The 23,082-nt window shown below is 42.6% G+C and overlaps 1 protein-coding gene across 1 annotated transcript in view; it reads right to left on the bottom strand.

Moving 5' to 3' along the window:
* Window positions 1–15,703: 15,703 nt before the first annotated feature.
* LOC143288919 (F-box/SPRY domain-containing protein 1-like) overlaps window positions 15,704–23,082 on the bottom strand; it is a 28,769-nt gene continuing 21,390 nt past the window's right edge. The window contains exons 3-4 of the mRNA XM_076597594.1: window positions 17,000–17,335; window positions 15,704–15,895 (exon numbers count right to left, since the gene is read on the bottom strand). Coding sequence (XP_076453709.1) covers window positions 15,879–15,895; window positions 17,000–17,335 — 353 coding nt within the window. The 3' untranslated portion in view covers window positions 15,704–15,878. The remainder of the gene's footprint in view (window positions 15,896–16,999; window positions 17,336–23,082) is intronic.

Raw genomic sequence — 23,082 nt, 5'->3', positions numbered from 1 at the left:
TGCTACAGTTGCCAGACTAGCCCAGCTGGAGATGCGAACATCCCAGGTTGTTTTTTTGTTGTTGTTTTGTTTTGTTTTGTTTTTTGTTGTTTTTGTTTGTTTGTTTGTTTTGTTTTGTTTTGTTTTTGTTTTTCATCCAGAGCACCGGTCCACGTGGGATTTTTTTGTTTGGTTGTTTGTTGTTTTGCCCAGTTTACTGGGTTTGCTTTACACATTACAGTGAAGAAGAAGAAGAAGGAGGAGGAGGAAGAACAAGAAGAGGAAGAAAAAGAAGAAGATTGATTGATTGATTGAATCTTTAATGGGTAAAGAATTAGGCGCCGTAAAGGCCTTTTTACAATTCTGTCCATTTAACGACACAAAACATGAAAATAAAGAACGACACAAAACATGAAAATAAAGAAATAAAATGAAATAAAATAAGATAATAAGAACGACAAATGAGAATAGTAACTGGAATAGTCAATTAAAAGTAACAAAGCAATGAAAAGAGCAATTGGTACATCATCACGTACGTACGTACGTACGTACGTACGTACACACACACGCGCGCGCGCGGCGCATATCATAAAACAAGCGAACAAAGACATACGTACACATTCACGCCCACACACTCAAACACACACACGCGCGCGCGCGCGCGCACTTACTGTTCATTTGCTAGCATGATCGCACACACATTCAATTTTTCATTCATTATGGCATGGCAGCTAGTGAACTGAGTACAGCGTGCATTTGCAAAAGACCGCGAGTAGGTTAATCAAAAGTATCGAATAGAAATATTTTTATGTTTGAGATATGGCTGGAATTTGACGACATGTCTTTGAAAGTATGTTCTATTCTATGCTTCCATAAAATGAGAGACTCATCTTAAATAAATCAATTCTAGGCTTTGGCACAATAGCTCTGTCTGATTTACGTTGGAAACAAAACAACGATTTTAAATATTGTGGGCATGCGTTATGAACAATCTTATGCGTAAGAATCAATGTGTTATATCTAATAAGTAGATGAACAGGTAATATTTGAAGTTCTTTGTACATATTGTGCACAGATCCGCCTGTGAAAAGGAGAAGAAGAAATGCGAATATATCACCCATGAACAAGAACCCAAATGTTCAGCCAGCACAATGGACCAACTGAGAAACAAATAGTACACTGGTTCAACAACAAACAGTCCTCCTGGGAACCGCTGGGAGAAAGAGACGAACGGGGAGGCAGGAAAAAGCGATGGACTGATAGCGACGGGCGTAATAGCCGAGTGGTTAAAGGGTTGGACTTTCAATCTGAGGGTCCCGGGTTCGAATCACGGTGACGGCGCCTGGTGGGTAAAGGGTGGAGATTTTTACGATCTCCCAGGTCAACATATGTGCAGACCTGCTAGTGCCTGAACCCCCTTCGTGTGTATATGCAAAGATCCTGTAATCCATGTCAGCGTTCGGTGGGTTATGGAAACAAGAACATACCCAGCATGCGCACCCCCGAAAACGGAGTATGGCTGCCTACATGGCGGGGTAAAAACGGTCATACACGTAAAAGCCCACTCGTGTGCATACGAGTGAACGCAGAAGAAGAAGAAGAAGGACTGATAGCATTGCAAAATGGACGGAGAAACCAGCTGCAAAGACCCATAGTTTAGGCTGCCTTCACCTCTACACTCCATCTCGCTCACTACGATCGGCCTCGGATCCACTCTGTTTACGCATACCCAGATTCAAACACTCGACTATTGGCCGCCGTTCTTTCTCTGTTTCTGGACCTTGCGACTGGAATGAACTTCCTTTTTCGCTTCGTCAAGTCTCCACACTCAGCTCTTTCAAGTCTGGCCTCGAAACCCACCTCTTCCCAAAATAGCCTCCCTTGCCTGCCCCTCCTTGTCTTTAGTTTCTACAGTATTAGAGTTATGCATGCGTGTGAATGACTGGTGCGAAAGCGCTTTGATTTGTCTCTGCACAAGATCCAGCGCTATATAAATACCATTATTATTATTATTATTATGTTTTTGACACACACCCACAGAGCTGGAGGAATCGAGCGAACAGTTATCCAGTCCGGCGCCCAAATGACAGAATTCAGGGCGAAAAAGAAGAAAGGAGAAGCATGAAATAGCTCAAACTGTAAATAGACAATGCATCTGACCTTCCAGTGGATTAAACTTTAAACAAGTCAAATATGTGTTTTGTGTTCCATTGCATTACTGTCGTTAGTCTTTGTTTTCATGTTGTTAACAACCTATTCAAAAGTTAACTTCTGGTGCTTTCCCTGGTGTGGTCATGAGTAATGACGTTGACGTTAAATATTGTTTTTGTTTGTTTGTTGTTTCTTTTGTTTTTGTTTTTGTTTTTTTGCGTGGCGTGGCTGAGTGGGTTAGGTGTGATTGAATGTTGGTATGTTAACGGTATATTTTAAATTGGTTACTTTTATGCGAACTGTCTGTGATGTTTTATTTTCTCGAGTTACTTGTGTGTGTGTGTGTGTGTGTGTGTGTGTGTGTGTGTGTGTGTGTGTGTGTGTGTGTGCGATGTGCCATATTTTGTGCCGTGAATGATATGTGGGTGATGAATCGTATCTCTTTTTTTTCTTACTATTATATTTCATAATGTTACATATCTCTTTTTGTTTTGTTTTTTTAACTGTTGAAAGCAGGGAACCGCGGTATATAAGCCTCCACATTAGGTCCTTTGGTGGGTTTTTTCTTTTCCTTTTTTTTTTTTTTTTTTTTTTTAACATTCATTAATATTACCGAGTCGAAATTTCAGGGAAAGAATTGTCATCAGACCAGTTATTTCATATTCAAATCAGTCATTAAAAAACTCATTAGTACTGTCTTATATCTTCATTAATTTATCTTCAGCATTATGACAAAATGGGAAGAACAAAAACAGCTAGCCTACTTATGTTTCAACCAACCAACCAACCAATCAAGCAGGCAAGCAACCATCACATTGTTACCTTCCTTTTGAGCGGCATGGTGATACGGCAGAAAAAGCAGCAGTGAACAAATCACAGTTAACTCCTGTATCGCCATCCTCACAGAACGGTCACGACAGAAAACTGAAGCAGCTTAGGCCGTGATCTGCATTGCACAACTGTCACAGGAGCGAGCTGAAAGTACTTGGCGGTCATGTGAGGGTGGTGTGGGGACGCTGAGGGTGGTGCGGAGACGCAACTTTCGTGTTCCAGATAATAGTATGCGAGGCAGTGACCAATGGGAGCGAACCCTGTTGAACTTCCTAGTTCACTGAAGCGACGCAGTATTTTGCGACGATGAGCAACACAAGATATTTCTGCCGCTGATATAAACAAAGAAGCAATCATCAGTGAGCATCGTGCTCGAAGACAGACGAATTGAATGATTGAATAATGAATGACTGGGTGGAGGAATAAATGATAAGTATACTTATGTAACGTCTATCGTCGGTCCGAGACCAAGCTCAAAGCGCTTTACAAGTTCGGGGTAATTTGCACAATGGTTGCCTGCCTGGGTATACGATCAGATTTCAGGCACGCACGCATTCACACTCAGACACGTAACATTTTATGTGTATGACCGTTTTGTTTATTTACCCCGCCATGTAGGTAGCCATACTCCGGGGTTTACATTTTTTTTTTTTTTTTTTTTTACGTTCATTTATTTTATTTTATTTTTTGGTGGGGGGAGGGGGGGGGAGGGGGGACGTGGAGGGGGGGGGGTGCATGCTGGGCATGTTCTTGTTTCAGTAACCCACCGAACGCTGACATGGATTACAGGATAGTTAACGTACGTATTTGGCCTTCTGCGTGCGTATACACACGAAGAGTGTACAGGCACTAGGAGGTCTGCACATATGTTGACCCTTTACCCCCCAAGGTAGGGGGTGGGGGCAGCAGGGTATCAGAAAGCATATATGATTAATTCACTTTCCCCATTGAAGAACATTCATTGACTCACTCACTCATTTTTCTGTTCTCTATTTAATCTTTATTTAGTGCCGGTCTGCACCGCTACTGGTCCCACCATAATCATATTGTGTGTTTGACCGAAACTTTCGTTGACAAATCCTTTCATTTTTGTGGCATTCATCAGGACTACATGAAATTCGCTGCATGTACCACTGCATACATCAAACTTATATATGGAGAAACAGGAAATACCCTTTGCATATCAGAACAGTAATAGAAAGTGTCAGATATTGGCTATAACTGATCAGATTACCGATGTTAGGAAAATGCAGACAGGCCTCTGCTCGTATTACAACATGAATCTGACCATGTTAACTGGTTTTCAAGTGTGCAAAAGACTTTATGTGAAAACGGCTTTGGTATTATTTGGCTACGTCAATGCACTGGGAATGAATATAGCCAAACGAAAACTTTTCGTACGATCTGATTTGTCCATCGTGTAAAATTGATCCAGAAAATGCAACGCGTTTTTTCTGTTCCACTGCACAACGTACACAGAGTTACGCAAAAACTATCGCACAATCGGTGTACTTAAAGAAAATCCAAGTGATTACAATGTTGTGAATTTGCTCTGTAATAACAGCGAAATCGAAATCAAGAGCATCGCTAACTTTATCGCAGAAGCAATGAATATTAGGACAAAATTATTGCCCAACTGCCAATTTTAAAATGTTCCGATGATATTTAATTTGAGAGAGAGAGAGAGAGAGACGGACAGACAGAGACAGAGAGAGACAGAGACAGAGAGAGACAGACAGACAGAGACAGACAGACAGAGAGAGAGAGACAGACAGACAGAGAGAGAGACAGAGACACAGAGAGAGAGAGACAGACAGAGAGAGAGCTCAGAACTCAAAACATTTATTATTAAAGAATGAAGATTTTAGGCATGGTCCATTCTTCCAGTCTGTCCTTGTTGATCTACATCAGTTACAACAGCACACATACATTTCATGGAAAGGGGAGAGAGAGAGAGAGAGAGAGAGAAAGAGACAGAGAGACAGAGAGAGACAGAGAGAGAGAGAGAAGAAAAAAGTCCTGCAGATGGAATAATTATGATGAAGAACAAACACACACACACACACACACACACACACACACACACACACACACACACACACACACACACAGATTGACAGATGGAAAGTAGAGAGAGACAGAGAGAGAGAGGGGGGGGGGGCGAAATATGTCATCAATCATCGACAGCCGGATGACTAAAGACACAATGTTGTTGTCATCAAATCCACGTAGGACAATTGTAATTGATACTGCAATGACAACAACCATCACCAATATCACTTATACAACAGCTAGTGTCACCATCATGATGGAATGAAATGAATATATTCATGCATGCACACAGATTAGAAGAAAATGAAAGAAATGCAAACAAGCAAACAAAACAAAGTGAATGTAAAGAAAATGAGACAGAATAAGAACAAGAACAAAACAAGAGAGGCAAGGCCTTCAAGACTCACTTGTGATACACTTCTTTTTTTTTTTAATCCAAGCTTTTTATGTATTGAGTATAATTTCAAAATGTAATGTTTAAGATGAGAAAGATTAGTTTAAAGCAAATTAAGTCCCCTAGCATTAATTGCAGAGTAATTTCCCTTTTTTACTATCTGCACCAAAACGTTTGCAAAATAAATAAAACTTCCATGGTTAGCAAAAGAAGTTCCTGTTTGAACAAAAAAATGATAATAATGACTGCTCTTGTTGTTGGGTCGAATATCAGATCAAAGTGCCAAGTTTAGATAATACAAAAAATATAAATATAACAGTAAATGCGGTTTGCATATAATTAGGCTTCATTTTTTTTGTGCCCATCCCAGAGGTGTAATATTGTTTTAAACAAGATGACTGGAAAGAACTGAATATTTCCTATTTTTATGCCTAATTAGGTGTCAACTGACAAAATATTTGCAGAGAAAATGTCAATGTTAAAGTTTACCACGGACACACACACACACACACACACACACACACACACACACAGACAACCGAACACCGGGTTAAAACATAGACTCACTTTGTTTACACAAGTGAGTCAACAAGAACAAGGAGAAACAGTAACAATGGATCCAATTAGTGAGACATATAAATGCCCTCATTTGTTACTGCCAACGGTCGTTTCTACATCTAAGTCATTTATGGTTGGAAGGATTGAGGATATTTATGGAGATTTGACTTGAAAATAGGAAGAGAATTGCTCGTTTGTACGTGTACAGGGAGTGAAGTCCATAGGGATGCACCTGAAAATGCCAAACTTGTTTTGAACGTATCAATGCAGGTGCGTGGTAAAATGTACTTGTTCGAGCCGTATCGGCATGAGGCTCGGGTAAGCAGACGTTGATATTGTGGTGCCAAGTTATTGTGCACTTTGTACACAAGTAAGGCTTTGTTGAATACTAACTGTTTTTTGCAATGGAGGGATGTTTAATCTGGCGTGTTTTTCAAAAGTTGACAATGAAGGATCTGGTAACATTATTTTGGCTGCTCTCTTGTGAAGGGAATTTAGCTTTTTAAGATGAACATCTGCAGCACAGCTCCAGACTACAGATGCGTAATTAATGTGAGAAAGACAGTGAGCGTGGAAGAGCATTTTGCGAGCATCACTGTCTATATAAATCCCGAGGTGATAAAGTATACATATATATATATATATATATATATGGTTTTTTGCTGTTGTTTTTTTCATTTAAGACTTCGCGCCAACCTTTTGAAGACACAGTTAATGTGAGATTGTCATTTCAGTTCATCTTCTAATATGACTCTCTAGACACGGTGAGAGACACAGAGAGAGAGGGGGTGGGGGGGGGGTGACACGGACATGGACACGGACATTGTTTCATTGCCATTGACAATACTGTCCTTTGGCAAGGGGGACAATGCAAGAACAAAAGGATAAAGGCGGTTTACAGAGAATTTAACACTCTGCTAAGAGGAAAAAAGAAAATCAACGACCATAACAACAACAACAATAACATTAACTAAATCATTAAATAAAACATATTTAACACTCTGCTAAGAGGAAAAAAAAAGAAAATCAACGACCATAACAACAACAACAATAACATTAACTAAATCATGAAATAAAACATATTTAACACTCTGCTAAGAGGAAAAAAAGAAAATCAACGACCATAACAACAACAACAATAACATTAACTAAATCATGAAATAAAACATATTTAACACTCTGCTAAGAGGAAAAAAAGAAAATCAACGACCATAACAACAACAATAACATTAACTAAATCATGAAATAAAACGTATTTAACACTCTGCTAAGAGGAAAAAAAGAAAATCAACGACCATAACAACAACAACAATAACATTAACTAAATCATGAAATAAAACATATTTAACACTCTGCTAAGAGGAAAAAAGAAAATCAACGACCATAACAACAACAACAATAACATTAACTAAATCATGAAATAAAACATATTTAACACTCTGCTAAGAGGAAAAAAAAGAAAATCAACGACCATAACAACAACAACAATAACATTAACTAAATCATGAAATAAAACATATTTAACACTCTGCTAAGAGGAAAAATAGAAAATCAACGACCATAACAACAACAACAATAACATTAACTAAATCATGAAATAAAACATATTTAACACTCTGCTAAGAGGAAAAAAAGAAAATCAACGACCATAACAACAACAACAATAACATTAACTAAATCATGAAATAAAACATATTTAACACTCTGCTAAGAGGAAAAAAAAGAAAATCAACGACCATAACAACAACAACAATAACATTAACTAAATCATGAAATAAAACATATTTAACACTCTGCTAAGAGGAAAAAAAGAAAATCAACGACCATAACAACAACAACAATAACATTAACTAAATCATGAAATAAAACATATTTAACACTCTGCTAAGAGGAAAAAAGAAAATCAACGACCATAACAACAACAACAATAACATTAACTAAATCATGAAATAAAACATATTTAACACTCTGCTAAGAGGAAAAAAGAAAATCAACGACCATAACAACAACAATAACATTAACTAAATCATGAAATAAAACATATTTAACACTCTGCTAAGAGGAAAAAAAGAAAATCAACGACTATAACAACAACAACAATAACATTAACTAAATCATGAAATAAAAACATATTGCTAAGATTAAAAGGAAAGGAACGAGCGAGAGAGAGAGAGAGAGAGAGAGAGAGAGAGAGAGAGAGAATCTTCAACGGGAAATTACACAATCGAAACTATGCAGAGGCACGATCCTTAGAGGGCTCAAATGCTGAATGAACAAGGAAACTTAATATGTCGGAGTCAGTGTCAGTGTCAATGGCCGTGTCCGTGAGTTTGTGTGTGTGTGTGTGTGTGTGTGTGTGTGTGTGTGTGTGTGAGTCAGTCAGTCAGTCTCTGTCTGTCTGTCTCTCTCTCCTCTCTCTCTCTCTCATTTTCTCTCCCTCTCTCTCTCTCCCCCTCCCTCCCTCCCTGTGTGTGTGTGTGTGTGTGTGTGTGTGTGTGTGTGTGTGTGTGTGTGTCCCAGGCGGCACCTTGTGGAACTCTTTCCCGGAACTCATCAAACAACACCACTGCCCAACCACCTTCAGAAACACTGTCTATCCCACCGACTACCACAATGCTTTATGTATTGCTCATATCGTTGATGCTCTTGTTACTAGATTTGTACGGTTGCTCAAGATCCCCAGTCTCTCACCCCTGTCACCCACACATCTTGTTTTTGTCTGTTGCCTCTTTGCGTCTCTCTCTCTCTCTTTCTTTCTTTCTTCTCTCTCTTCTCTCCCTCTCTCTCTCTTATCTCCCTCTCTCTCTCCCACTTTCTCTCTTCTCTCTCTCTTCTCTCCCTCTCTCTCTCTTCTCTCCCCCCCTCTCTCTTCTCTCCCTTTCTCTCTCTCCCACTTTCTCTCTTCTCTCTCTCTTCTCTCCCTCTCTCTCTTCTCTCCCTCTCTCTCTCTTCTCTCCCTCTCTCCCCCTTTCTCTCCCGCTCTCTCTCTCTCTCTCTTCTCTCCCTCTCTCCCCCTCTCTCTCCCTCTCTCTCTTCTCTCCCTCTCTCTCTCTTCTCTCCCTCTCTTCTCTCCCACTTTCTCTCTCTCTCTCTCTCTCTCTCTTCTCTCTTCTCTCCCTCTCCCTCTCTCTCTCTCTCTCTCTCTTCTCTCTTCTCTCCCTCTCTCTCCCTCTCTCTCTTCTCTCCCTCTCTCCCACTTTCTCTCCCTCTCTCTTCTCTCCCTCTCTCTCTTCTCTCTTCTCTCCCTCTCTCTCCCTCTCTCTCTTCTCTCTTCTCTCCCTCTCTCCCACTTTCTCTCCCTCTCTCTTCTCTCCCTCTCTCCCACTTTTTCTCCCTCTCTGTCTCTTCTCTCCCTCTCTCTCTTCTCTCCCTCTCTCCCACTTTCTCTCCCTCTCTCTCTCTCCTCTCTCCCTCTTCTCTCCTCTCTCTCTCTTCTCTCCTCTCTCCCACTTTCTCTCCCTCTCTCTCTCTTCTCTCCCTCTCTCCCACTTTCTCTCCCTCTCTCTCTCTTCTCTCCCTCTCTCCCACTTTCTCTCCCTCTATCTCTCTTCTCTCCCTCTCTCCCACTTCCTCTCCCTCTCTCTCTCTTCTCTCCCTCTCTCCCACATTCTCTCCCTCTCTCTCTCTTCTCTCCCTCTCTCTCCCACTTTCTCTCCCTCTCTCTCTTCTCTCCCTCTCTCTCTCTCCCACTTTCTCTCCCTCTCTTCTCTCCCTCTTCTCTCCCTCTCTCTCTCTTCTCTCCCTCTCTCTCCCACTTTCTCTCCCTCTCTCTCTTCTCTCCTTCTCTCTCTTCTCTCCCTCTCTCTCTCCCACTTTCTCTCCCTCTCTTCTCTCCCTCTTCTCTCCCTCTTCTCTCCCTCTCTTCTCTCCCTCTCTCTCTCTTCTCTCCCTCTTCTCTCTCTCTCTCCCTTTCTCTCTTCTCTCGCTCTCTCTCTTTCTTCTCTCCCTCTCTCTCTCTTCTCTCCCTCTCCTCTCTCTCTCCCTTTCTCTCTTCTCTCGCTCTCCCTCTTCTCTCCCTCTCTCTCTTCTCTCCCTCTCCTCTCTCTTCTCTCCCTCTCTCTCTTCTCTCCCTCTCTCTCTTCTCTCCCTCTTCTCTCCCTCTCTCTCTTCTCTCCCTCTCTCTCTTCTCTCCCTCTCTCTCTCTCCCTCTCTCTCTCTTCTCTCCCTCTCTCTCTTCTCTCCATCTGTCTCTCTCTCCCTCTCTCTCTTCTCTCCATCTCCTCCCTCCCTCTCCCTCTCTTCTCCCCCTCTCTCCCTCTTAGAGAAACTTGGAGAAATTGTAATCACGTAGTCTTTCATGAACTATTGTTTCTCATCTGAAGTATTATTTTGTTGAAATCTGATTTTGTTCTTGAATGTTTTGTAACAATATTTGTTCTCTCGCCCCTTCATGAGGGACCATGGCCTGATGAAAAAACCATTCGCATTCGCATCCCTCTCTCTCTCTCTCTTCCCTCTCTCTCTCTCCCCCTCTCTCTCTCCCTCTCTCTCTCATCCACAATCGACAACATTCCCCCCATATATTCCTTTCTTATACTTATATATCATATTTCTTTCGGTAAAGAACATTTTTCTCCCATAAGTGCTGTGTGTATCACTGTTAGTACATAAGTGTGTTCATATTTGCAGTAGTGTGTTATTTGATCACACACACACACACACACACACACACACACACACACACACACACACACACACACACACACACACACAGAGAGAGAGAGAGAGAGAGAGAGAGATAGATAAACAGAGAGACAGAGACAAACCGACAACTGAACGGATAGAGACAGAGCTAAAGATAGGGGGTGGGGGTGGGGGAGAGGGGGAGACAGTGAGATAGAAACGCCAGTCTGCCCACCGTCCCCAGGCGGGCGCAATAGCCGAATGGTTAAAGCGTTGGCCTTTCAATCTGAGGATCCCGGGTTCGAATCACGGTGACGGCGCCTGGTGGGTAAAGGGTGGAGATTTTTACGATCTCCCAGGTCAACATGTGTGCAGACCTGCTAGTGCCTGAACCCCCTTCATGTGTACAAGCAAGCAGAAGATCAAATACGCACGTTAAAAGATCCTGCAATCTATGTCAGCGTTCGGTGGGTTATGGAAACAAGGGCATACCCAGCATGCACACACCCGAAAGTGTAGTATGGTTGCCAACATGGCGGGTTAAAAACGGTCATAAACGTAAAAGCCCACTCGCGTATATACGAGTGAACGTGGGAGTTGCAGCCCACGAACGCAGAAGAAGAAGAAGAAGAAGGCCCAAGAACTGAACTGGTCTCACTGGCTGAGAGAAAGAACCCATTCACGACCATGTGAACTCACAGCCAAGTCTGTGGCCAAGTGTCCTGGCGGACTTTCCAACAATAACATCCTGAATCATAACTTCCTAATTCTTCGCGAATAGAACCAGGATTCTCAGCGTGCGCGGCGCGAACGAACGTCAGCACCCACTGATGGTACTTACGTATTCACTGCGCGCCCAAGGTATGTACGCTGTCACACAGACATACACGAGCGCGCGTGCGCACACACACACACACACACACACACACACACACACACACACACACACACAGACAAATAGAGAGGGAGAGAGAGTCGGGGGGGGGGAGAGAAAGTATTTCATAAACTGAGTAAATTTAGGGTATCTGGTTTCAAAAGCTTACGTGTTCGCTACGCACGCAAAATATGCGCACTGTCACACACACACACACACACACACACACACACACACACACACACACACACACACACACACTGACACACAAACACACACACACACACACACACACACAGTATATATATGTATATATACTGGCACGGACACGCTCACATACACACATGTGTGTGTGTGTGTGTGTGTGTGTGTGTGTGTGTGTGTGTGTGTGTGTGTGTGTGTGTGTGTGTGTGTGTGTGTGTGTGTGTGTGCATACATAAGTACATGGATAAATAGATAACCAGTTTTCCAACAATAAAAAACTTACAGACGTGCTGGACATTTCATTTTGAATATCCAAATCTCAAATCATGAAAAACATAACCCCGTAACTTGCAGACAAATGTCTCCAAGTCAAGACAGTAAATGTTCGGGGAAAGAAAACAAAAAGACAATAATGAAAATGAAAAAAAAAAAATAATAAATATAGCACTTAACTCACTCAGTACGGCCAGTCCTCTCTTCTCCTCTACACAGACCCCAGTGGGTGTCTGAATGACCCAACCTTTAGCTTCCGTCGTCAGAACTGTGGTATTCTTTGTCAACATTCACCTCTTCAGTATAAGAGCGTTCCGCTTGCAATATTTCGATGATGGTAATTGGGATGAAACGCTGTTAACGTCGTCTCTTTCGCCATTCGTATGGAGAGAGTTAAAACCGATCGCAATTATAGGCTGGATACAAAGATGTCAAGGACATTACGTTTGAGGTTGGGAGTGTGTGTGTGTAGAGCGGGGAAGAGGGGAGGAGTGCTATCGCTCTCTGGGAACAATTGGAGGAAGAAGGATGTCATCGTTAAGTAGTGGGAAACGCCACTCACGTCAGTTTCAGACAGCATGGAGGGTGGTCTGACTGCATCTGTACATGTATGTATGTATGTATGTATGTATGCGTAACAATGTGAAATCCCGACAAGATGAAGAGGAAATCTTGACTGCAGGACTTGAAACAGGCGAAAAAATGGGTCAAACTGACCTGTAGGTGGTAGCTGGTCCTTTGGTGAAGAAAGTTCCCGACGTTTCGGGCCCTAGGTCCTTCTTCATGGGGAGAAAATTAAAGAATAGAGAAGAAAGAGAGGACAAAACCAGGACAGAAGTGAAACTAAGAACTGTGAGAAGTAATCAGAAAGAAAAAAAAAGGACACAAAAGAAAAGAGAAAAAAGTGAGCAATATTCACACACACACACACACACACACACACACACACACACACAAATAATGATAATATATTTTTTTTTAAAGGGGGGGGGGGAGGTTGTGGTTTACCTAAAGATGAAAAGCTGTAAGAATGTGTGTGCTGGTTAGTGTGTGTGAGTGTGTGTGTGTGTGTGTGTGTGTAAGGGGAGAGAAAGAAAAAGAGGGGGGAAGAGGGAGGGAGAGAGATAGGGAGGGAGGGAGAGAGAGAGTGGAGGAGAGAGAGGGGGAGGGGAGAGAGAGAGTGGAGGAAGAGAGGGGGAGGAGAGAAAAAGTGTGGGGGGAGAGAGAGAGAGAGAAAGAGAGTGTGCGTGTGTGTGTGTGTGTGTGTAAGGGGAGAGAAAGAAAAAGAGGGGGGGAGAGGGGGGGGGAGAGGGAGGGAGAGAGATAGGGAGGGAGGGAGAGAGAGAGAGTGGAGGAGAGAGAGGGGGAGGAGATAAAAAGTGGGAGAGAGAGAGAGTGTGTGTGTGTATGTGTGTGTGTGTGTGTCTGAAGGTGGATTTCAGGGGGACAGGAGCAGTGAAAGAGAGGAGAACAGAGAGAGAAAAGGGCCCAGGGCTCTTAGAGGAACGGCAGTACCCCAGGCAGACAGTGCAGAGAGCCTTGCAGAGGGCACGCATGGTGCCCAGACAAGAAGCCCTTCTCCAGTCGAGAGGGAGGAACAAGAAGACCGACCAGTGGCAGTCATCCCCTACCACCCTCACAACCTTACCATCTGTCACATCATCCGGAGAAACTTCCACCTCATCCAGAATGACCCGGACTTGGGATGTTTTTCACAGACACCCCCCCCCCCCTCCTCCCCGATAGCGTTCCAGAGAGAGAAGAACCTCCGTGACTTGTTTGTGAGGACCAGAATCAGCCACCAAACAGGTAACCCCCCGCTCCCCCTGGATGTAGCCCGTGCGACGAGGCCAAGTGTAAGACCTGTGCCCACATCAATGCCTCCACAACCTTTATGGGCCCCCAAGGCCAGTTCATCCCTCGGTCAAATTACACCTGCAAGTCAACGGACAATGTGTACATTTTGACCTGCACTCTGTGCCACAAGCTCTATGTGGGTGAGACCTGCCGGACATTGAATGAGCGTTTCTCAGAGCACCTTCGCTCAGTGCGGCTGAACTACAGTGACCCTATAGGTCAACACTTCAACAGCCCACTGCACAACTACACGCACGCAAAGGTGGCAGCTGTATAGCAGAACCTGAGCGACAGAGCATACCGCAAGCACATGGAGTCCCACGTGATCAGCCGCCTGGGGACCATCCAGCCTGCAGGCATCAACACCAGAGTGATGGACCCCTAGTGACCCTGAGCCCTCTTCTCTCTCTTTTCTCCTCTTTTCACTGCTCCTGTCCCCTGCAATCCACCTTCAGACACACACACACTCTCTCTCTCTTTTTCTCTCTCTCTCTCCCCCACTTTTTTTCTCCTCCCCCTCTCTCCTCCACTCTCTCTCTCTCCCTCTCTCCATCCCTCCCTATCTCTCTCCCTCCCTCTCCCTCTCTCCACCCTCTTTTTCTTTCTCTCCCCTTACACACACACACACACACACACACACACACACACACACACACACACACTAACCAGCACACACATTCTTACACCTTTACATCTTAAGGTAAACCACAACCCTCCTCCCCCACGCCCTAGTGTTTAACCATCCCCCGCCCCTTTTTTTTAATTTATCTTACTTTATTTATTTATTTACTTATATATATATTTTTTTTTTATTGTAAATGTTGCCCACCTTTTTCTGTTTTCTTTTGTGTCCTTTTTCTTTTTGATTACTTCTCACAGTTTTTAGTTTTACCTCTGTCCTGGTTTTGTCCTCTCCTTTCTTCTCTATTCTTTACTTTTCTCCCCATGAAGAAGGACCTAGGGCCCGAAACGTAGGGACATTTCTTCACCAAAGGACCAGCTACCACCTACAGGTCAGTTTGACCCATTTTTTCGCCACTGCGTAACAGTGTTTTGTATGGAGGCGCCGTGGCAGATTCAGTAAGGCGTTTGACTTGTGATCCAGAGACCAGGGTTCGATCCCCTGTGTCAGCTTGGTGTTGTACGGGTCCTTGGGAAAGGCACTTTACTCCCATTTTCTCTAGTTCTCCCTGGTGTGAATGGCTACTTGACGTGGCTGGGGATGGTCGGAATGGAGAAAGGAGAGGACTGGGCCCAGCCGTCCTAGATACGTTGGGTATGAGTTCACTGCCCCGATGATCATTCCAAGGCTATTGGACCATTGATCTTTGTTTTCTTCTCTTTTTTTGTTTGTTTGTTTGTTTTGTTTGTTTGTTTGTTTTTGTTTGTTGGATATTAAGAGCAAAGAGGACAGCTGATGTTTTCTTGTTCAAGTGTCTTTGATTGGTGAGTCTTCTGCTTGGATGTAGTATTCCATGTCTCATTCTGGTTAGATTGTTCTCAGTCTTACACAATAGTAGATTTCTAATTGCAACAAATACAGGTAGGGCACTTGCATTAGGTTGCCGAAAGTCACACACACACACACACACACACACACACACACACACACACACACTGCCCTACCTGTGTTTGTTGCAATTGGAAATCTGCCATCTACAGTGTGTGTGTGTGTGTGTGTGTGTGTGTGTGTGTGTGTGTGTGTGTGTGTGAACACACATACATACATACATAATCATCATTGAACGCACACGCACGAACATACGCCCAAAAGCGGTGCTGAAAGAGGAAGAGAGAAAGGGGGAGCGAGGAATGTAATGAAAGAGAAAGACATCTAAAAACAAACAGATCATACAATGCTAACAGAGAAGGCTCCAAAGTAAAGTTAACAGCTACCGTTTAATGTCCAACAGGCCTGCTGTTGTCAGTACATAAGCTAGCGGGCTATTCAGTGCTTGTTGTAGCCGAGACCATAGCCGCCGTAGCCGCCATAGCCGTTACCCAAACCACCAAAGCCAAATCCACCTAGGCCCTTGCCGTAGCCGGCTCTTCTGTAGGTTCCAGCGTATCCGTTGCCCTTGGTTAAAACAGTATTTTATCTGGAACATGTCACAATACAACACAGATATCGATGATCAGGACAACAAGAAAATCTTATATAAAGTCCTGTCCTGACACATGTACATACTGAATATGTGACGGATGTCATCATAACTAGAAGACGTGAACATACATAAGTTTTGAACAAACCTAAGTTGAGATATAAATAAAGTGCCCGTTGCCCTTGAACAAAGAGAAAAGCAAAGACGCTGAGTTTATTGACGTGGCTGGATGTCCTTTGAGTGACAAGTCGTTGAACTGTTTTCCCCAAACAATTCTGTGACTTTAACGCGGAGAGAGAAACACAGAGACAGAAACTTTTCTCCATTAATATAGACAGAAGCATGTTTAAAATTATATTTTGCATTCAGTTGTTTTACTTTCTTATGTTTGAACACAAAAAAATACAGTGCATTTCAACACAGTGCAATACATTGCAATAGAACACAATGCAATATAATACAGTATATTGCGATACAGTACAGCACAAAAGGAATATGTACTCAACTCAACTAAGTGCTATAACCTTCTTTTTCTTCTCCTTCTTCTGCGTTCACTCGTATGCACACGAGTGGGCTTTTACGTGTATGACCGTTTTTACCCCATGTAGGCAGCCATACTCCGTTTTCGGGGGTGTGCATGCTGGGTATGTTCTTGTTTCCATAACCCACCGAACGCTGACATGGATTACAGGATCTTTAACGTGCGTATTTGATCTTCTGCTTGCATATACACACGAAGGGGGTTCAGGCACTAGCAGGTCTGCACATATGTTGACCTGGGAGATCGTAAAAATCTCCACCCTTTACCCACCAGCGCCGTCACCGTGATTCGAACCCGGGACCCTCAGATTGACAGTCCAACGCTTTAACCACTCGCCTATTGCGCCCGTCAGTGCTATAACCAAATCGCTAATTATATGAAAGATGATACGTCCCTATGAAAAGTACACATGATTTTATCAGCTCTCACATCTCCGCCCCCTCACCCTTCTCTCACACTCTTCCCTCTTCTCGCTCACAAAGGACAGAGGACACTGAAAAAATAATTATAATCTGCTGTCAACGGTGTACAATACTGTCGAACTTATAATCATACCTTACCATAGCCGTAGCCAGCACCATAAGGAGCACCACCATAGCCGTAGCCTCCATAGCCACCGTAGCCCCTGCCTCCGTATCCGTAGCCGCCATAGCCCAGACCGCGACCCACCAGTCCGCTGCCGTAGCCTCCATAGCTACCGTAGCCCCTGCCTCCGTATCCGTAGCCGCCATAGCCCAGACCGCGACCCAGACCATAGCCCCCATAGCCCCTGCCTTCATAGCCGAGGCCGTAACCGCCGACGCCTCTGCCTCCATAGCCACCGTAGCCACTACCGTAGCCACCACGGCGCACGAAGCCGACTCCACGAGGAGGCATGCGAGAAGGATCACTGTCAGCTGGAAAATAAGTAAACAAATAGATAAGTGAATAAATGAATAGTAAAACGCATCACAGTTGACCTTACAACTCCGCACTACTTGTTCACGCCGCGGATTTTTTTCTTTCTTTTTTCGAAACCATAATAATTTTTTTTATTTCCTCGTTTATTGACATGCACATATATGAAATAAATACATTTTTAGTGTTCAGTCAGTAGTCTGTCCAGCTGCGTGGGTATTTGAAGCGTCGCGGCATAGCATACTTGTCTGATGCGGAGTTCTTTATGATATGGAAAGAAATGTAAGAGTACAGGCACTAAGTAAGTATACTGATGTCTTGACATGCTTCTTGATGGTGGCACCATTTTGTTGTGTAACTTATCTTTCATATATATCGGGTGTCCCCAGAAAAGTGAACCGCTTTTTGACAAGTATTTTCTGACGGGCGCAATAGCCGAATGGTTAAAGCGTTGGACTGTCAATCTGAGGGTCCTGGGTTCGAATCACGGTGACGGCGCCTGGTGGGTAAAGGGTGGAGATTTTTACGATCTCCCAGGTCAACATATGTGCAGACCTGCTAGTGCCTGAACCCCCTTCGTGTGTATATGCAAGCAGAAGATCAAATACGCACGTTAAAGATCCTGTAATCCATGTCAGCGTTCGGTGGGTTATGGAAGCAAGAACATACCCAGCATGCACACCCCCGAAAACGGAGTATGGCTGCCTACATGGCGGGGTAAAAACGGTCATACACGTAAAAGCCCACTCGTGTGCATACGAGTGAACGCAGAAGAAGAAGACAAGTATTTTCTCAGTGATAGAGAAACCGAAACATCTGTAGGGACAGCATGATGAGAGCGAACAATCAACATCAGAGGCATGTCCTAGGTTTACATGCATGAATGTGACTGTGCTGGTGCCTAGTTTTCGTTTCCTTTTTTTTTTTTCTTCTTTTTTTTTCAAAGTTTTACAGGATCAGTATTTAGGGTTTTCAGCCCTGGTGTGGCCTGTATGGTCGGCTTGGGTACAAGCATCAAGGATAAGATAAGATGAATAAATGATGAGATCGTGTCCAGTTGTGGCATGATGGGGTTGCTGTGAAATGGCACTCAGAACAGCATGATTAGACTTCTCCTGCTAAAAAAAAAAAAAAAAAGGCCACCGGAATGGTGATGCTGTCATGTGAGTGACGGATGCAACAGCTGAGTGGTTAAAGCGCTGACTTTCAATCTGAGGGTCCAGGGTTCAAATCCAGGACACAGTGCTTGGCAGGTTAAGAGTAGAGGGTAGAGTTTTTCTTCTATCTTCCAGGTCAATAGATGTGCAAACCTGCTAGTGCCTGAACCTTTTTCATGTATACACACGTACAGAAGACCAAATACACATGTTAAAAATTCCATAAACCATGTCATCATCTGGTGGACTGTGGAAACCAAAATGTACTCAGCATGTAGACCCCCCAAAAAAGGGTATGGCTGCCTACATGGCTTAGTAAAAATGGTCATGCCAGTAAAAGCCCACAGTTTCAGTTTCAGTTTCAGTAGCTCAAGGAGGCGTCACTGCGTTCGGACAAAACCATATACGCTACACCACATCTGCCAAGCAGATGCCTGACCAGCAGCGTAACCCAACGCGCTTAGTCAGGCCTTGAGAAGGCCACATGTACAGTGCACAAGTTGCAGCCAACCAATGCAGAAAAGAAGAGCTGTCATGTAAGTCAGCATGGCAGGAGGGTGTTTAGTTATAAATTTTATGTCAATGCTTCATTGTGAAGCAGCTGTATATGTGTATATATACATGTATATGAGTGTGGTGAGAGTGTATGCAGTTGTTGTATGAGAACATGGCTGTCAAACAGCTGTTGGCACACATTGTGATGACACGAATGTGAGAGATTTCCTGTGAAACAGCAGCAAGGACAGTGTGATCAGAGCATGTTTAGTCATCACATGCGAGCTTTTGCTGCAGAGAAAAAAAAAAAAAGATTCTGCTATGTTAAAATATATTTTTGGCATTCTCATTGAAACTTTGTTTCAAAGTCTGATATTCTTATTTCTTTGTTGTGTGTGTGTCTGTGTGTGTGTGTTTGTGTGTGCAAGAGATAAGTTACTTCTGTTCAAGGAGTGTACAACAACACAATTATTTTTTCTGGTTCACATTTTCTCTTGTCACAAAGGAAATCACTCTCTTTACCATGAAAAGTGTGGGTAGACCTTTCAGGAAAAGTAATCTCCCTTTACTCAAAGTGGGATCTGTATTTGTATTACTCTTTTTGTCACTACAGATTTCCCTGTGTGAAATTTGGGCTGCTCTCCCCAGGAAGAGTACGCGGCTACACAGAGAGCGCCACCCTTTTTTTCTCTTTTTTTTTTTTGGTATTTTTTCTGCCTGCAATTTTATTTGTTTTCCTATCGAAGTGGATTTTTTTTACAGATTTTTGCCAGGGACAAATCTTTTGTTGCTGTGGGTTCTTTTGCTTGCACTAAATGCATGCTGCACATGGGACTTTGGTTTTTCGTCTCATCCTAATGACTAGCGTCCAGACCACCAGTCAAGGTCTAATGGAGGGGGAGAAAATACTGGCGACTGCCAGAGGTTTATTGTGAAACACATTTCATATATATTGCTTTAATGAATTAGAATAATGTATTGTGCAAATTATTCAAATATTATATGTATTTCAAAGTAGTATGTTGTGTATGCCTTGATAAAGTGTGGTTACTTTCTTTCACATAAATGATGCAGCACATGTATCAAAGTCGAGAGCACTTGTCTGTTGGAAAGGGGAAGGGATACAACTCTGTCCAACTTCTTTATTCAAGGATTATCATAGATTGATCAAAGAATAGTCAAACACCATTGAATGTAAGTGGAAAGTTACAGAGTTTCTGGGAATACAGTATTGTCAGGCTTCTTCATGAAAGAGAGAGAGAGAGAAGAAAGCAGAAGAAACGGAGATGTCAATCTTCAGTTCAGTTAAACAGTGGCAAGAGCAGATGTAGAGAAGAAAAATAAAAGGAGTGGGAACAAGACGGTAAAGATCTGACATCAAGTTTAACAGATAAAGTCACAAGGGCAGTGGCGAATGTTAAAAATCGTGCAGTTATAATGGTCATAATTCCCCCTGCAAATGCCAAGGATTTGCAACTTTCTTTAGCTTATCTTAAGAAGTCGTAAGCACAATACAGCGGCTAGTCAGTCTTTGCCACTCTTCAACAACAAGAACTCTGTGCAATAGCACATTCATTTGACCAGAGCTTTTACATATGTGTATGTCGGTTAGTGAACATAAGGTGTCAAACAATTTTATAGCCGACACAAAACACAAAAAATCCAGGAGGAAAATCACTCAGACAGTGCCTCCGTACACAGAACCAGCAACCTTATAGCTTCCTCTCAAAACTCCTATTTGCATCTTGTGTTTCACACATACTTTGTACTTCAGGAAGGTAAGCGGAGAAAGGACAGTACCAGAACTTATTCCTGTACACAGACCGCAAGGAACACTCCAGTTTCTCGGAAAACATTTTCTGGTTGTTAAACAACTGCTGACTGAGGCAGGAGCAAACACGGCCTCTGTTGTACTTTGGGGTGTTTTTTGTTTTGTTTGGTTTTTTGCCCTAACATTCTTAGTGTATATGAGGACAAATGTTAAAAGGTGAGTTAAGGTTTGTGGACATATGTGAGTGTATGTGACAGAAGAAATATATGTGTGTGGTTGTACAAAGTGTGTGTGTGTGTTAAGGTGTGTATAAAGGGTGCGATCTGTGTGTGTGCAAGCATGTGAATTTCTGTGGTCTAAGTCACTTGATGTGAATGACTGGAATTAGTCATGCATGTCCTGTAATCTTTTCTCTTTTTTAAACTGGATCCCCCAAATCAATGGGCAATTGTGTGTTTGGCAAATTAACTGAAAAATAATGCTACTTGTTAATCTTTCCACAAATAACTATTTGGAGGAATGAACTGATGACCTTTTGCTTTTAGTATCTAATTTTATTGATGTATGTGTGTTTGGGTGTGTTGCGAGAAGTGAGCATTTCTGAGCGCATTCACACACACACACACACACACACACACACACACACACACACACACAGAATATGCTTGCTGACACGTCACATTTATTCACTTTTCTAAAATCACTTCACCACCACAACAGCCACATTGTTTGACAAAACACATCACCGCCATCAGCAGCATCAATCTCATCGTCATCAGTCACAAAGCAGGTGGGTTCACAGGTAAGCAAACATATTCACCAACCACACACATACCATGCATAAACATCTCTCTACACTGCACACACTTCCAGCCTCAGAACACACAGGGTTAAATATATCCAGCCATGCTTTCTATTTTTCTATTTCAAACTCAGCTGATCAGCCAACTAGTTCTTCAAGCTCAATATGCTGCTGCCATGGGGTGTTGTTGCCTGTGCACTTGCTAACACATGGAGTGGTTTTTGTCAGTGTTGTTCGAAGACACAAGTGAGGAATCATCGTGGGATTTTCCGTATGCAATGAATCAGTGAAAGTATGAGGCACAGAGTATCTTGTGACACAACTGTTCTTTGTGACATTTCTCCTGAACCCTTTCAGTGCCAAGCCTATTTTATGCTCAGTGACTACTATTTGCAAAGAGATCTTTTGGTCACAGAGGGTGATTATTATAAAATTATTATTTTAAATAATAAAATAATAATTAATAAAAACAAGATATATATATATATATATATATATATATATATCTCATGCAAACGACTAAAAGAAAGCATTTAGAATGTTCTTGTTTTTCTTGTTTTTTGTCCAGCCGACCACACAAGGCCATTATCAGGACTGTCAAACCATATAAATGCTCAACCGCGACAACACAAATCTGTCACATCTACAAAAAAAAAAACACTAAGACAAACCCACAAAAACACAGTTCATGACACAGTGTCCCAGCCATTTAGCTCCTTATGGCAAATAAGACTAGGCCATGCAGAGGATGCCAGCCATTTATCATCCCCAGATTACAAAAAATCGAAAATAAGGAAAAAAACAATACTTCAAAACCAAGCAAAAAATACATATAAAGGCCTATTGGCAAATAACACTACAGAATGGGCAGCTAGTGCCCATCCCAGTGTTTACATCTCACTACCTAATCATCAGAGCAAATCAGCACAGATAGTACATCACAGACTGCAGAAAAGAGAACAAAAGTGTCGAGGCTTGCTTGAAAAAAGAAAGGGGAATGGCCTGGGAAGGCAGAAAAAGGAGACAACAGTGAAGAAAGAAAAAAAAAGGCAGAAACAAAGAGTAATAGAAAAGAGGAAATTTCTTGCACATAATTTCCAGAAGGCAGGGATGCTGAAAGACACCCTGCTTCCCCTAGGGGGCACGACTCTAGAACCTAAATTTTCTGAAAAGAAAATGAAAAGCTAATCAATCATGACAATTTCAAATAAATTCAATGATTTTGTGATATAAACAAAATGTCTACAAATGTATGAACAGAAATTTACATCCTGGGGCTCTTTTCTACACACCAGAAAGGGACAGAAATTTCTGTCCTGGGACACTCAAAGGGTTAATTTATGCTTAAAATCATAGTATTGCCTATTTTATCTATTACGTAGTGCCTGGTTTCTGTTTTATCTGATTAGCAATCAGATTGCAAATCACTGAGCTTTGTCACTGTGTGGTAGGTTTAGGTATGCACTTGAGTGTGTGAATGTTAAGTGTTTGCGGCTTTGTGTGGTGAGGGAGTGAGGGTGG

The sequence above is a fragment of the Babylonia areolata genome, chromosome 13 (genome assembly GCF_041734735.1).
Source record: "Babylonia areolata isolate BAREFJ2019XMU chromosome 13, ASM4173473v1, whole genome shotgun sequence".
In the NCBI taxonomy this organism is placed as follows: Eukaryota; Metazoa; Mollusca; class Gastropoda; order Neogastropoda; family Buccinidae; genus Babylonia; species Babylonia areolata.
The sequence above is the reverse complement of the archived record's forward strand: the minus strand, read 5'-3'. Positions and strand labels throughout refer to the sequence as shown.